General features: G+C 38.4%; 1 protein-coding gene across 2 annotated transcripts in view; it reads right to left on the reverse strand.

Annotated features, from left to right (window-relative positions):
- Window positions 1-15,170, reverse strand: part of PARP8 (poly(ADP-ribose) polymerase family member 8) — a 174,555-nt gene that overhangs the window by 17,731 nt on the left and 141,654 nt on the right. For both annotated transcript variants that reach the window (XR_005834861.1, XM_008692558.2), the window contains 7 exons: window positions 11,700-11,825; window positions 10,388-10,453; window positions 7,781-7,848; window positions 5,789-5,837; window positions 4,566-4,678; window positions 4,260-4,332; window positions 2,738-2,807 (listed from right to left, as the gene is read on the reverse strand). Coding sequence is in view for 1 of the 2 variants with exons in the window: in XM_008692558.2 (XP_008690780.2) it covers window positions 2,738-2,807; window positions 4,260-4,332; window positions 4,566-4,678; window positions 5,789-5,837; window positions 7,781-7,848; window positions 10,388-10,453; window positions 11,700-11,825 (565 nt within the window). In the remaining variant the exon portion in view is untranslated. The remainder of the gene's footprint in view (window positions 1-2,737; window positions 2,808-4,259; window positions 4,333-4,565; window positions 4,679-5,788; window positions 5,838-7,780; window positions 7,849-10,387; window positions 10,454-11,699; window positions 11,826-15,170) is intronic.

A 15,170-nucleotide genomic window follows, 5' to 3' on the forward strand; every position in this document is an offset into this window, starting at 1 on the left:
ACACCAGCAAAATAATAATTTAGGGACAAAGCTGGGTGATACCCCTCAAATTACAATCCACTGGCACTGCAAAGTTCCACTGGAGGCAAAGACATCACTGCATCAGGCCACAGACGACCACAGCAGCTGCTGTGACCTGGCGTGGAAAGTCAGTGGGGTGGGGGAAGTAAGGATAGTGTTAGAACGTAGCATGTAGACAATCCAGCTTGGTTTTCTCTGTACTGAAAACAGGGATAGGAAATTCTCTTGCACAAAAGTGACATATTTAGAAAATTCTTAAAACTTGGTTTTAAAAGGCTGGTAGAGCTTAAACTTCCATTCTTACCATCTGGTCAGCAGAAGGAGAAGGCAAGGAGTGGGAAACATGAACAAGGTCAGAAAAATACATTTATACTGAAACTAACTTCATGAATTGATGATCTATATTTAATTCTGTGTAGAATTTACTGTATCATCTAATAAAGAAAAATTATGCAAGTTCTTTTGTCTATGATACAAGTTTTAGCTTACTCTGTTAATGCCATGACTTTTTACTGTGACAGATTTTAGACAGAACAGAACTAAGAGTCATAGCTGTTTTAGGATAGATATTTTTCTATGCTTTATTTGGAAATGCCCATCTACTGTCCAGAAATTGAGATGTATGTTCATTTTTTTGTTGTTGCTGTTTCAGTAAAGGCTTGATGAGAATGAATACATTGCAAATGGTATGAATGTAACTCTTTCCTAGTGAGAAATCTATCCCCCAGAGATGCAGAGGTGGAGAAGGTCAAGCTGAGGTACAAGGCCTAGGGTTTCAGACGTGCGCTTCTGGGAGAAAGGCAGAGGCTGTTATCCTCAGAGGCACTGTCCTGCTCTCCACCCCTCCACTTGCAAAGGCAGAGGCTGTTATCCTCAGAGGCACTGTCCTGCTCTCCACCCCCTCCACTTGCAGCCTGAAAGCCAACGACAAAGCTACTTCACGGTACTTGATGACTTAGTATGTGTTTCCTTATCAATGCTGAGGATGTATTTTCTTAAATTGGTTTTATTTTAGTTTTTTATTGTGTTACGTTTTAATGAGATTCAGAATCTGATTTATGCTGATTTTAATTTGTTTTCTCCTTTGAATTACATTATTCTACTTCCTGTATTATTTTATTCTTGCTGGTGTTTTTTTTTTCTCTCTTTTTTTTTTAAGATTTTGTATATTTATTTGTCAGAAAGAGAGCACAAGCAGGGGGAGCAGCAGGCAGAGCAGGCAGAGGGAGAAGCAGGCTTCCAGCTGAGCAGGGAGCCCGATGTGGACTCGATGCCAGGACCTGGCTGGGATCATGACCTGAGCCAAAGGCAGATGTGTAACCGACTGAGCCACCCAGATATCCCTGGTGTTTATTTTCTTAGTGTTATTTTGGCATATTGTATTTTCAAAGATCGTTGCAACAATATTTCTCAAGCCATAGGCTTTTCTACAATGTGACTTTGTCACTCTTTCCTTCAGGGACCAGGATGGAGTCTAGGAGCTTAATTCCCCACCCTCAAAGATGCACGGGCTTGTGACCGCTCTGACCAACATATGTGGGAAGTGCCACCATGTGACTTCTGAGGCTGGGTCAAAAAAGGCCTACAAAGTCCACCTGGTGCTCTGAGGACATGTGTTCTGGAAAAGGTTGGAGTGGAACGCTGAGACACAACTTGCTGTGGTTGAAAGAGCATGCACTTAGCAAAGGAATTAGATGGGTCTGGTGAACATTTATCTGGTGATATGACATTACATCACCAGGTAAGCATCTTAGGCATCTTCAGACTTACTAACCAGGCACCACCTGAATGACATCTCCTGAAGTCCTATAACTGCACAGACACACGAGCACACAAGCAAAACCAGCTACATATGCAGGTGTACGAATGTGAAAACATTTACAAGTCTGAAGGGAAAGGCAGAGAACACTGAGATTTGGGGGAAAGGAGAAAAAAATTTCACTTGTTACTTTATACAATTCTACGTAGTTTCAATTTCCTTCTTTTTTTCAATTTCTTTATAGTGAGCATAATTACTTTATGTTTAAATACATTAAGTTATTGCTCTAAAAAAAACCACACACATGCACCAATTGTTGCAACATATTCCCCCAAATTTAAAAGTGCCAAGAAATCACCCTGAATTTCACCACTTGAGGATAAGGAATGCTAATAATTTTGTGATCACTCTTTCCATATGTTGAATTTACCAGGCTCCCCTCCAGCTCATGCTTTCAATTTTTTCCTGAATGATTTTTTCATATAATTTCACCAAACAAGAAGATGTCAATAAGTAGGATGATTTTGAGGGTGTTCTTCTAATCCTAAATTCTCCGTAATGTTCAAAGTGTCTTTATACGATATATAATAATCCAAAGATAAGAAGTTGGCCTGATACAGAACTACATCCCGGGACAGTGAATTACTACAGATGAATAAATAGTCCGTGTTCCACAGAACGCTTCGCACATCCTGCATCCTCAATAGCTACTTGTGGAGGGAATCAATGTACAAACTACTGAACAAAATGGAAATTAAGTTTGAAACTGAAAAAAAACACATATTCCACTTATATACCAGGGTAAGTATTATAAATTCATCCTGACATGTGAGCTTTGTTTTCGCTTCCGACTTGAATCAAATGAATTAAATGCAAATATATCAAATAAGCTTCTGTCACTTGATACACAATCAAAAAATCAAAACCTCACACACTTGAGGTTAGAAATGAGCTTACCTGAGTAACCAAAAGATATGCTTGACATTGGACTAAGATAGATTCCACTCCCATACATTGCACCGTGGAGCTAAAAGGGGAAGAGGTGGGAGAGAAAGTGGACAGTCAGTGCTTTCAGAGGTTAATGTTCTACAAAAGAAAGGAATCAGTCTTATGTTGGGAGGATCAACTCTTAGAAAACAATAAGGCTCTTTCCTAAGGTCTAATGTGAAAATAGTACTACTAATATCCTTGTCTTCTACATTTAGTGAGTTGACAGAAGAAAAGTGAAAGCCAGAGAAAAAATCCTTGATAAAGTTTTTCCACCCAACCTATGACAAAGACAGTCACTTATTCTCAAGCACTATCATAGGATTTTACGTTAATGACTCCAAAATATTGAAAACAGAACAGGCTGAATTATGCATGACGGAGTTTTGATTAGGACGCACACGCTAGTGTATCGACAAAGTAGCCTATTTCGATTTTCATGATACAACACTGTCATCCCATTCTTACCTCCTCTAAACTTTCAGGTTAACAGCTTCATTAATGGAAACTCTTTCGACTGGTCTAAGAAACTACTCAAAACAATTAAAATTCTCTCTCATTATTTCTATGTTCGAGGGCCCTTGAACCCTATTTAGTATGAACTGAATACTAATTCAGTGTGTGTTTATGGACATTTACATTTAACTGTATCCCCATCTCAACTGTCATCCGAGTGTGAGATCCAGCACAGGTGACGGGATCGAGCATCTCATTTTCTGACCTCTTTCCACTGTCAGATGAAAATCAGCTGAATGAGAGCGAAGTGGGGTGCTGGAAGTGACGGGCATAAAGATGAGTGCTATATCCATGCCATCCCGCTAACTCCCAGCGCTGCCCCGGAGACCGGGAAGCAAGCAGCAGATGGCTCTTTGGTGTCCAATCGCCCCTTGCTGATTCTTAGCCCTACCTTTCCTTCTTTTTTTTTTTTTTTTTTTTTAAGATTTTATTTATTTATTTATTTGACAGAGATAGAGACAGCCAGCGAGAGAGGGAACACAAGCAGGGAGAGTGGGAGAGGAAGAAGCAGGCTCATAGTGGAGGAGCCTGATGTGGGACTCGATCCCATAATGCCGGGATCACGCCCTGAGCCGAAGGCAGACGCTTAACCGCTGTGCCACCCAGGCGCCCCCACTACCTTTCCTTCTCCTAAAGTGTCCACTGGGGCAGTGCTCAAGAAATCTGTGTTGAATTAGCAGACAGAATGCTTCTACGGTTTTACTTTCTGCATGATAATTTTCTTCTACTGAAGTTCAAAGTGATTTTACTGTTTTCTCATAGGGAATTCAATTTTTCTTTTCATCCCCATATGGTGCATCGGTCAATTCCGCTTCATGTATTTTATGAACATTACTTATGCCTTTTAGAAATTCTATGTAGTTTTTAAAGCCCACTTGCTTTCCCTTTTTCACATAACAAAAAAAGCACCAGGATTGCTTACTGAACTCTAACACTAAAGAATATATGGTCTTGTTAAAGCATTCAGAAAATTTACCTGCAGTCTAGTATTAGAAGCAACAACCAGACCATTCCTCAGGATAGAGTGCCAGTTTTCAATGTGTGAGCCACTAAAGCACAGAGGAGGGGAAGAACAAAGTAAAACCAAACATTAATAATCTTCTAAAGTGGCCACAATGGAAACAGTCATGTCCCTTCTGAAAATCTTCAATTTCCAAGTCAAGTATCAGGCAGTGGACTATTCAGGACTAATAGCCAACTACTAAAAGAATGTTTTCCTCCCCACATGTTTCTGGGAGACCGAGGTGAAGACATATCCCCATCAAAAGGAAGCCATACTCACTGAAATGCAAAGGTGCTTCCAAAGAGTTTTTTAGCAGCTCTAAAATTAGATTCTTTGGCTGGTGGACTGCTGAGAAGAAGGAATTGATGTGGAGTATGCATAAACTTCAGTTGCTGCCATTTAAAATAATGACAAATGAAAACATGTCAAAATTAACATATAATCAGACTGAGGACAATTTCAAAATTTTCTGGTTTAAGAATTATCGCAATTCAAGCCATACTAACTTACATTAATAGGACCATTCATTAAAAAAAACCCTGCATAAATGATAAATCATATGGAGTTGCTGATATGAAGGGCAATTTTTTAGGCTAATGGAAAAGGAATAGGAGACAGACAATCCAAAGTCATTTATATTTAGCTTTGGAATACACTCTGTAATCAGGTCCAAGCAGATCTGCCTTCCTAATTATGGTTCTTTTTAAGACTTTTATTATTGAATTCCCTAAGTATACACTAGCTATTCAACCGGGGAAATATCTGAGTTTGCTAAAAGGAAAAGAAAAGTTAGTTCAAGATTTTAAAATTGCAAAAATTATCATCATCATGCTTTATTTACATACATTTATAAACTTGTAAATTGCCTACATTCAAACATAGTTTCCCTCTTTGTTCATGGAAAAAAATTAAAACAGAATCTTTTGAATTAGTTGCTTGATGAAATTTTCTAATTGCTGCCCTTTCACTTAGGAATATACTTATATAGGGGTACAACATAAAGGGAATCTCGCAGTTTAGAGATTCACAGACAGGAGAGCTGACATTTTGGATACTGCTCCTCTTTGGTTTCGATCAGAACTGAAATCAGAGTCCATTAGCTTTTTCCTTTATTTTATAAGCGTATTAAGCCCATAAGGCAATATCTTCTCTGCTATGGAAAAGTGGAGCTGTGCCGACAAGAAACTGACAATGATAAAAAGCACATTACCTTTTTCTGGTCAGTCTCCAGATTCTTCCTATCACTTGTAGAATAACAGAATGATTTCCTATCGAGCCTTTTACTTACTTAAAAGTTCAGGGCAGCAGTCTGAATTTGAATGTGATTTCTTGGGAAAACTTGGAGCTGGTGCACATAACAGCAATTTCGAACTAAAGAATTAGGCCTACCCTGAGATTACTTCAATTTCCTGGAGAGGCTGCCTAAAAATCACAGGGGTCACTTTTCCCAACTAGTTAGGACTCTGCCCATTTCCGTATGTATATGTGAAAAAACAACTTACCCTGTTAACCGGCAGTTTCACAATATGTGACCTATTACTTGAAATAACCCTGAAATTAATTAAAATAATCCATCAGTCACAAATATATGCCAAATATATTTAACGTTTTTTTTCCTTAGTTGGCAAGTGATTGGAACTTATGTTTGCTGTGACATGAACTAAATTGAGTAATCATCTTACTTAATTACATCACTTTGCTTTGGTTCCTGAAACAATTTAAAGAGCTTATGTAACAAAAAAAGATAATATTTTAATCTGAGAACGAAGAAGTAGTTCTTTAAAACCTAAGAGATAATGATTTTTAATAATTACAACCTCAGATATCAGCAAAATGAACATTTCTTTCTTTCTTTCTTTTTTTTTTTTAAGATTTTATTTATTTATGTGACAGAGAGACAGCCAGCAAGAGAGGGAACACAGCAGGGGAGTGGGAGAGGAAGAAACAGGTTCCCAGCGGAGGAGCCCGATGTGGGGGACTCGTTCCCAGAACGCCGGGATCACGCCCTGAGCCAAAGGCAGACGCTTAAGGACTGCGCTACCCAGGCGCCCCCAAAATGAACATTTCTAAACATACTTTCAAAAGATGATCATCGAGACGCAAAGCTGATTCATACATCTGCTTCCTTGGCTCTTCCCTACGCTGTCTAATTAAGAATGAGTTTCTGTGAAGATCTTTTTCTTTCTTTAAATATTGGAGGACCTTTGTGCTGATACATACGGTGGGTTATACACAAACTGTTATTCGCCATGTTTAGACACTGAGGTTAAAAAAATTACATTCAGGTATCTGAAAGAACTAATTATTTTTATGTTTTTCAGAACAGAAAATAATAACTAGGGAAAACTCTAAAAAAACATTTTGGTAGATTTTCTTCTCCTTGAAAGAAGAGTAACTAACAAGCTGAAGGAAATGATCACAAATAAATAAAAGTTAACAATCAGGCTGACTCAGGGGGAAAAAAAAAGAGATTAGATATCCGAGATTTTTACCTTCATTCTGAATATGACTTAATGTCAGAATGTAAAAAAATCACAATGAAAACTATGTGTTATTCTACTCAAACAGAATTTTAATAATAGATCATTACGGACACAAAGAAGGAAGACTTCCAAATCTAATTTTTAAAGTTTCATTAGACTAAATGTTTACTGGAAAATCCTAAGTGAAAGTTAAGTAACCAGAATCATTCTTTCTCCTTTGTCCATCTTTCCAGAATTTTTAAAAACTCCCTAGTTGTAGCTTAGAATAAATCTCATTGAGAGCAATCTCGTATAATGGTTACATTTGTATTAGGGCATTTATAGTCATGGGGGGAATTCCATAGTCTTGAAGTTTTCGGTGATTTCAAAGAGACCTGTGCACAAGCCCTTAGAGGTGTGGGGAGTAGATATTATTGTTTTCATTTTGCAAGTGAGAAACCAGAGGGCAAAGGCTTTGGAGCACGTGTGGTAGGAGCGGCGTTCTCGACCTGCTCTTCTATTTTCAGTCAGCCTTCCTAGGATCCACGCTGGACTAAGGCTCTACCCCTCACCGGGCTCACATCATCTGCAGCCGTCAAACAAAGAGTTCATCAAATTTATCCTGTTCTTGTTAAGGAAGTGGGCCATACACGACACACATTTTAGAAAGATTTTCAATAAGTGTTTGAAACTGAGTTTTGTCACTGAGTCCTCAGTTAACTAGAAAATTAAATGAACCAAAACGGCTTCACCATATAATCCAGCTAATCACATTTTTTTAAAAACTATAGACAAACTGCTGTCAAATACATTGTATATGTGTGTAGTGCACAGGACAGCATTTTCTTCCCCTTGTGATATACAAGTTTTAATTAAAGTGAGAGTCATTAAGGACTCTTTAAAATCACCGGGCCTCATAGGCTTGTAGAACTGTAGCATTGCAGGTCTTGTAAAATAGGCCTTTTTTTCCCCTTAAAGCAGGCAGTAGAAAATGATGCTGTTTTCATTAAGAGGAAAACTAAAATTTTATACCATTGCAGTAGGGGATGAGCAAGGGGGTCTTGTTTATCCATCTGCTTCTTGATTTCCAGATACGGTGCCTGGAAAAAAAGTCATTATACTTCTTGATTTTTCTTAAAAATTCCTTTTTTCCTTTTTCATTTTTCCTTTATGCGAAAGGAAAATCAGGTTGAACAGGTATGTCTAATCTAGTCAAACCCGGAAGCTTTGTGGCTGTGACATGGTCACAGCAACAATTACCCTCGCTGTCCCCCCTACCCCCAACACGCACACAAGGTGATGTGAACTCTGAACTTCCATGTGGCACAATGGACGTGCCCAAACATTTTGCTCCAGGGGCTTCATCAAGCTTTAGCCTGGCTCCCACGCACTAGGCCACGTCTAAAGGTGATCCCAGGCCCCTTGTTGAGTCTCTGCTCAAGAAAACGCAATGCTGCCCAACTGTAAAAGTTACCTACCTTGTACCCACCCACACTGCTAACCTTCCGGTAATTCTCTCCTCATCCCCCTTCTGTAATTTCCTGGTACCCCAGAGCCCCCTATTTTCACTTCTCCATAGCCCCCTTTTGTTCCCTCTCTGCTCTCCCTTTGAAACCTCAGTCACTTTTGTCTTCCTTGGAGGTGACCTCGCTCACACTGCAAGTCACTCTTCCCCACTGCAGTCCTCGAATTAAATCTCTCTCGCCACCTTTAACAAGTGTCAGGCGCTGTTTCTCTTTGACGATGACTGTTTTTGACTTTTAACTAACATTAAAGCAAAACTTGTAAGAGCTACTACTCACGCTCATATCCGAAGGTACTGACTTAGGTGCAGAGCTTTACATGAGAAAACTGGACAAAATTTACATAAGAAGAGCCCTTCTTTTGAAAGTATTTAATGGAATTTACCCAGACAATTAACCTTTTCATAGAACCAAAGACGATCTGTCTGTGACAATTTACGTCTATCTACAGGGCAGTAGCTTCTAGAAAACAGGACAGTATAGTGTTATATTTATTTGGAGAGGTGTAAAGGATTTGACGCGATAAAACTTGACAGCATCCCTATGGAGTGCAAACTGGAAGGGGGTGCAGTGGTACTATTTACCATCTTGACAGTGAAGAAGCTAAGCCTCAAGCAATTAAGCAACTTGCCCAAGGTCACAGGCCGCATCGCTGATGAGCAAATTATACACCACATGCCTCTGACTTCCTAGGCTGACACTCAACCGTCTCCACTGTCTTCTATTAAAATAGCTTACGCATGACCCAGAATAAAGGAAGAAAATTTTGGCAGAGAGCTGATCCCAAAGTCAGAATTTTGTAGCTATTTTTATCCAAGAATGATCTGGGTCTAGGGTATAGTACAATAAATACCCTATTACCACCAAAGTCTTTGGTGACCAAAAAATGTTTACTTAACCTTGTGTAACCTAGTGCAATAAGTTCATTTTTCCCCCTAAGTGGAAATGTATTTTATTGTTTTCCTTTCCTTATACGAATAATATTTGTTTGAAAAGGAAATCAGGTAATACAGAAAAGTATGGGCACAGAAAAACAACTAGCAAGGATGATGGTTTTTAAGCAAATGATATAACTTGTGAATTAAAGATCTCTTCGTTTACCATTGTCTGACACACATTATTTGTTGGACAAATGGATGAATATTTGACTACAGGAATAAATAACTATCAAAAGACTCAGAACTCAAATCTGGAAATGTAAACATGTACTCTGGGAACACATTTTCAAATACAGTAGGCGTGATGGCAGGGGTGAAGGGAGGAGTGGCAGAGAAGCTTTCTGGGCCTCAAGACTAAAGGACTCCAATACTCTTTCCCCAAAGACAGGAATGACCCAGGGTAATACTCAGTATAAAACTCCAGGGTCTCTAGGGCAGTGCAAGCCTTGAAACCATCATATGCAAACCAAACCCATAATGTGTGTTGTTGGCAGTTATGGATTATTAATTTCTACTTATCATGATGAGTTTTAAGCCTCTCTCCAAATCTTTGGCAGCGGAAAGGCCTCGATAATTCAATAGCACGTGCTTTTCGAAGAACTGGACTATATAGCCCAGTGTATTAGACTTTCGTAATAAACCGCAATCCTTGCTCATCAAACCTCACCAAGACTCCCTAAAAGCTAAAAATATAAACTCATACTCTCGGGGAGGCTTGTGTCCCCCAAAGTTGTTTTGCGATTCTATGTTCTATCTAAAATATTTATGTACAATTTACATTTGTGAGAATACGTTTTATTTTGACATTAAAACAATGTGTTAAAATAAAATACTACCATTAATTAAAATGGACAGTCTAGGAAGATGGTACCAGATTTCACCTTTGCTTTAAGATATTCCGATACACGTCCATATACTCCAACTGTTGCAGAGAACATTAGGATTATAATCATGCAATTACCCTCCAAAAGTCACAGTGGTAGCCCACCAATACACTGATGTAATTTAATTAAAACATCCTAGTACAACACAATTTTAATTTTTAAAGTACTTTAATTATACTCCCATCTAATAGAAAAATCTACATTTCACTACGCAGCCAGTACTCTGACATTTTAAAAATATGATTTTACTCAAGCACAACTGAACTGTATAAGACCACAAGATGATATACTTACTTGTGTCATTTCTCTAATAGAAGTTATGCTATCCAGTGCTTTCATTACTCGATCATAGTTTTTCTTCTGTTTGAATGGAAAAAAAAATAGTATTCACTGAAAGCCTCTGCAATTCTATGTATTACCAGAGAAACGTTATTTCTGTACGTGGATTTTCCATCAGAGTCGGTTTGAAAGCAGTGACTGTGTTGTGTACATAAAAGGGAAGGATTTAATAAGATGATTCTAGGACGTAGGATATATAACTGAGTTAGAGGGGAAAAAAAAGAAAACAATGCCAGTCCTAATATAAATACATAAAATCACGTTTAGCCTATGGGGGAAAACTATAAATATAAAAAAGATATTGGGCTCTTGATTCTTTGTGTCACCAAAAAAATTGAGCCATGATGAAAAAAGAACAGAATCCTTCTAAAATACAAAAATCCACTTTAAGTCTTACAATATCATTTTGCTTTTATTTTCTTTTGATTGAAAGATTGTTACCAAAAGAATATGACTGTAAGTGTATAAATGACGCCACACAATTAACTGATAATTCATCTTTAAGTATTCTGTAACTATGTGCACTGTTGCCACTTATGAAGGAAGGAAAGCTTTTTCCAGGACATTTTATGGAGCCATTGTTTCTACAAACTGATTTCAAGATGGTTAGTAATAGAAACTAAGGCAATTTTAGCTCTCATGCAATTTGAAAATTTTGCTATTTCAGAAGGATTCTGCCTCATCTCCACGAATATTTATAACATTGTTTTCTCAAGAAATGCCAGTTGATCAACAATATGGACTAAACTTTTACTAAGCTTCAGATAACTGGGGAGGAGGAATGGGGGAGAAGGCAGGGGACGGTTAAGTAAAAATACAAAAGAAAATCGAAAATCGGTCCTTTTACCCACAACCCTTAAAATTATAATGAGGTTACACTAAGCTAGAATCCCAAAAAATAATGTAATTAAAGTCATCCTATCAACCATTACTGCTTTATTACTGCTATTCACCTGCCTTTCATGCAGATGGGATGTGTAAAGATCGCAATTTGAGAGGATGAAATGGGTCTAGTTTCATAAAGATGAAGTTTTGAAAGTAATTTTAAAAGATGAAAGGACAGGGAAGTAATAGGATATGGGAAAGTCTGAAGGAGACAGTGAATCGAGTTTGTGGAAAAAGAACCGTAAATGGATACAGAGTCCACAAGGGGTCAGGGATGGGCCTGATGAGGGAGTGAGTTGGGCAGAAAGAAGGAAGCCAGCAGGACTAACATCTCCGCTGCTGCTACAGGGGGCGGGAGGGGCGTACGAGGAGAAGTACTCACCCTGGGGTTGAAGGCCAGCATCTGAGGGTCATTAGGATCCACCACAGATGGATATGGCTCGAAAATGACAACTTTTCTAGGAGATTCCAATGCAGACCTACACATGGATACTAGTAGATCTACCACCTTGAAACACATACATAAGACAGTTAGCATCCTTTGCGTTTCAGCATGTGCTATGCCATTGCTCCTCCCTCTCATGGTCACGGAAGTGAAGTAGGAAAGCCTCAAGAACTGCTATCAACCTCGCAGATCTGTAATTTATGGCTTCAGACCACATGTGACCGAACTTGACCACTGACTTCAAATAACTGGCATGTGTTGCTTCCAATTACGTCCTGGCATCTCTGTCATGAACTCGTACTATGCTCTCCCATTGCTCTAGGCTCTATGGCAGACATGCACAAGAAAGACAGGTCCTCTCTCTCATGGAATGTACATTCTGATGGAGAAGATGCATAACAAAATAATCCGTTAAATATATGCTCAAATACATTTCTGGTAGTGTCGAATGCTGTGAAGATTAAGCAGGTGTTAGAGACTAAGGCAAGAGGGGGTGCTGTTTGAGTGGCTAGGAAGGTGGTGATACTTCAACAGAGACCAGAGTGAAGACAGAGAGGGAGAGAAAGCTCTGGGAGAAACCATTCCGGGTGATGGAAACTGCAAATGCAGGAGATGAGTCTGATGGGCTCCAAGAACGGTAAAGCTCCTGACATCATCTTACTTCTTCCTACTCTGCCTCAGGCCATTCATGACCTTTGGTATGCTAAATACGATGGTCTTATTCCTATGTTCTTCTGTGACCTCTTAACACAATTTACTAAGAGGCAGTGACATTTAACAGTTAGGAGCTAAGCCTCCCTCCCCAGTTCCCAAAACAATATGTTTCTGGCAAGTGAATCAAGAAAACGGACACAGTCTAAGTGGAGGGAGGGCGCTGGAACAGACACATCAGCAGTGTGAAGACAGGGGACGTCATAAGGAAAGCAGTGGACTTAATCTTTCTGGAGGAAAATATTTCTAGAAAGTTTTTAGACAGGCATTTAAAAAATGTACAGTAAGAGTAAAACAATTTTTGATTCTTGTGGTTCATGCAAGGGGCACTGTGACCTAAGGACCGCAGGACTCACTATTTTGTGTGTATGCTCACAAAACACATCCACCCAATCACAGATGCAGATTTCCAGTGTCCTAAAATAGTCAGCAACACTCAAGCCGCTGGGTACATGATCTGTAAGTAACACTTCCCAAAGTACACAGAGGTACACCCAACGAGACTCACTCAGAAAACGGTAGAACTGAAAGAGCGAATACGTTCCAACACACTATTCCATTATATGTGTGTGTATATGGTTTCCAAGCAATGGATATAATAAAGACATAATAAAATCCTTCTTGTTTTCTGCATCCACACTCACATTCCATCTACCCCAGAGAGATGCACTTTAACATAGACACAAATTGTTTTTGGCATTATCTGGTCTCTCAATAAAAGAAAAATCCAAATAAAAACTCCTGAAAAAGAATAATCAGTAAAATAAAATAGCCTTTTCTGAAACTCTGACAGTGGGGAGGGAATTGGTACTATCTTATAAAAATTTTTAAGAACTACATATCACAGTATGCAACTAAAGCGTTAGAAAAGTACATGCCCTTTGCTTTAATAAAGGGTCAAATGACCACTGACAAGGGGACTAAAACCACTCAATTGAAAAGAATAGTTTTTTCTATGAATGATGGCAGGAAAACTGGATATCCACATGAAAAAAAAAAATGAAGTTGGACCCTTATCTAACACCATATATAAAAATTAACTCAAAATGGAATAAAGACCTAACCATAAGACCTTAAACTATAAAATCCTTACAAGAAAATATGAGGAAAATGCTTCATGACATTGGACTTGGCAATGATTTCTTGGATTGACACCAAAGCACAAATAATAAAAGCAAAAATAGACAAATGGGACTACATCAAACTTAAAAACTTTGGTGCATCAAAGGACAATAGACTGAAATGTCATGGGATGGGAGAAAATATTTGCGAATCAGATATCTGAAAGGGGGTTAATATCCAGAATACATAAAGAGTTCCTACAATTCAACAAGAAGAAATCAAATAATATGATTTAAAAATGGGCAAAAAACCCAGATAGACAATTCATTAAAGAAGACTTACAGATGGCCAACAGCACATGAAAAGACACTCAACATCATTAATCATCAGAGAAATGCAAATCAAAACCATAATGAGATATCACCTCACAACCATTAGGATGGCTACTACCAAAAAACAAACAAAAAAACCCCAGAGAAGAACAAGCGTTGAGCACATGAAGAAATCGGAGCCTTTGTGCACTATTGATGGGATTATACAATGGTGCAGCTGCCACAGAAAACAGTATGGAAGCCCCTCAAGAAGTTATTAATAGAACACCCATATGATTCTGCTGGAAGTGACAGCCCCACTTCTGGATACATATCCAAAATAATTCCAAGAAGGGTCTTAAAAAGACCCTATTTGCATACCCAAGTTCACAGCAGCATTATTCTCAATAGCCAAGAGATGGAGGCAACCAAAATGTCCATTGACAGTTGAATGGATAAACAAAATGTGGTATATACATACAGGAAATATTATTCAGCCTTAAAAAGGAAAATTCTGTTACATGATACAACATTGATGAACTTGAGGACTTAATGCTAAGTGAAATAAACCAATATAGAATAAACCACAAAAAGACAAAGATTTCAGATTCCACCTATGAGGTACTTAAAGTAGTCAAATTCACAGAAACAGAAAGTAGAATGGTGATTACCGAGGCTGGAGGAAGGGGGCTACACAAGGGGAGTTGTTTAATGGGTATAGAGTTTCAGTTCAGCAAGATGAAAAAGTCATGGTAATCTGTTTCATGACAAGTTGAATATACTTAACACTACTGAACTGTATGCTTAAAAAATGGTTAAGATAGTAAATTTTATGTTATGTGTTTTATCATAAGAATAAAGATACAAATAGATACAACAGTAATAACCTGAACAATGTATCCCTTTCAATCAAATATTTATTAAACACCTTGTGCCAGAAGCATCAAAACAATCAAAACTACCAAAAATTATATGCATACTTTTGCCAATAATTTCACCACTGGAGTCGAGTAAACTATAATGAAATAATGGACATGGGGGTAGAGAATTTAATTAGAATATTTCTGCTAATATATGTTCTAAACTGACTTAAAAGAATAGTGTTAACTACCATAGGAAAACACATGCTATCCACCAAAGCCTCCTGCTCCTTGCTTCCTGGGTATAGAGGGACATTTCCACCCCTTTTGCCGAGGTAAAGCTGTATGACTAGTTTTAACCAATGGAATTGGATTGGCAGTGGAAAAGGTGCATCAGAAACAGGTATACCTTCTCCACTTCTATCTCTGCCTCTGCTGTGTGCCATGTACTTAAGACAGCAGAG

The sequence above is a fragment of the Ursus maritimus genome, unplaced genomic scaffold, assembly GCF_017311325.1.
Source record: "Ursus maritimus isolate PB19 unplaced genomic scaffold, ASM1731132v1 scaffold_15, whole genome shotgun sequence".
NCBI classification, from domain to species: Eukaryota; Metazoa; Chordata; class Mammalia; order Carnivora; family Ursidae; genus Ursus; species Ursus maritimus.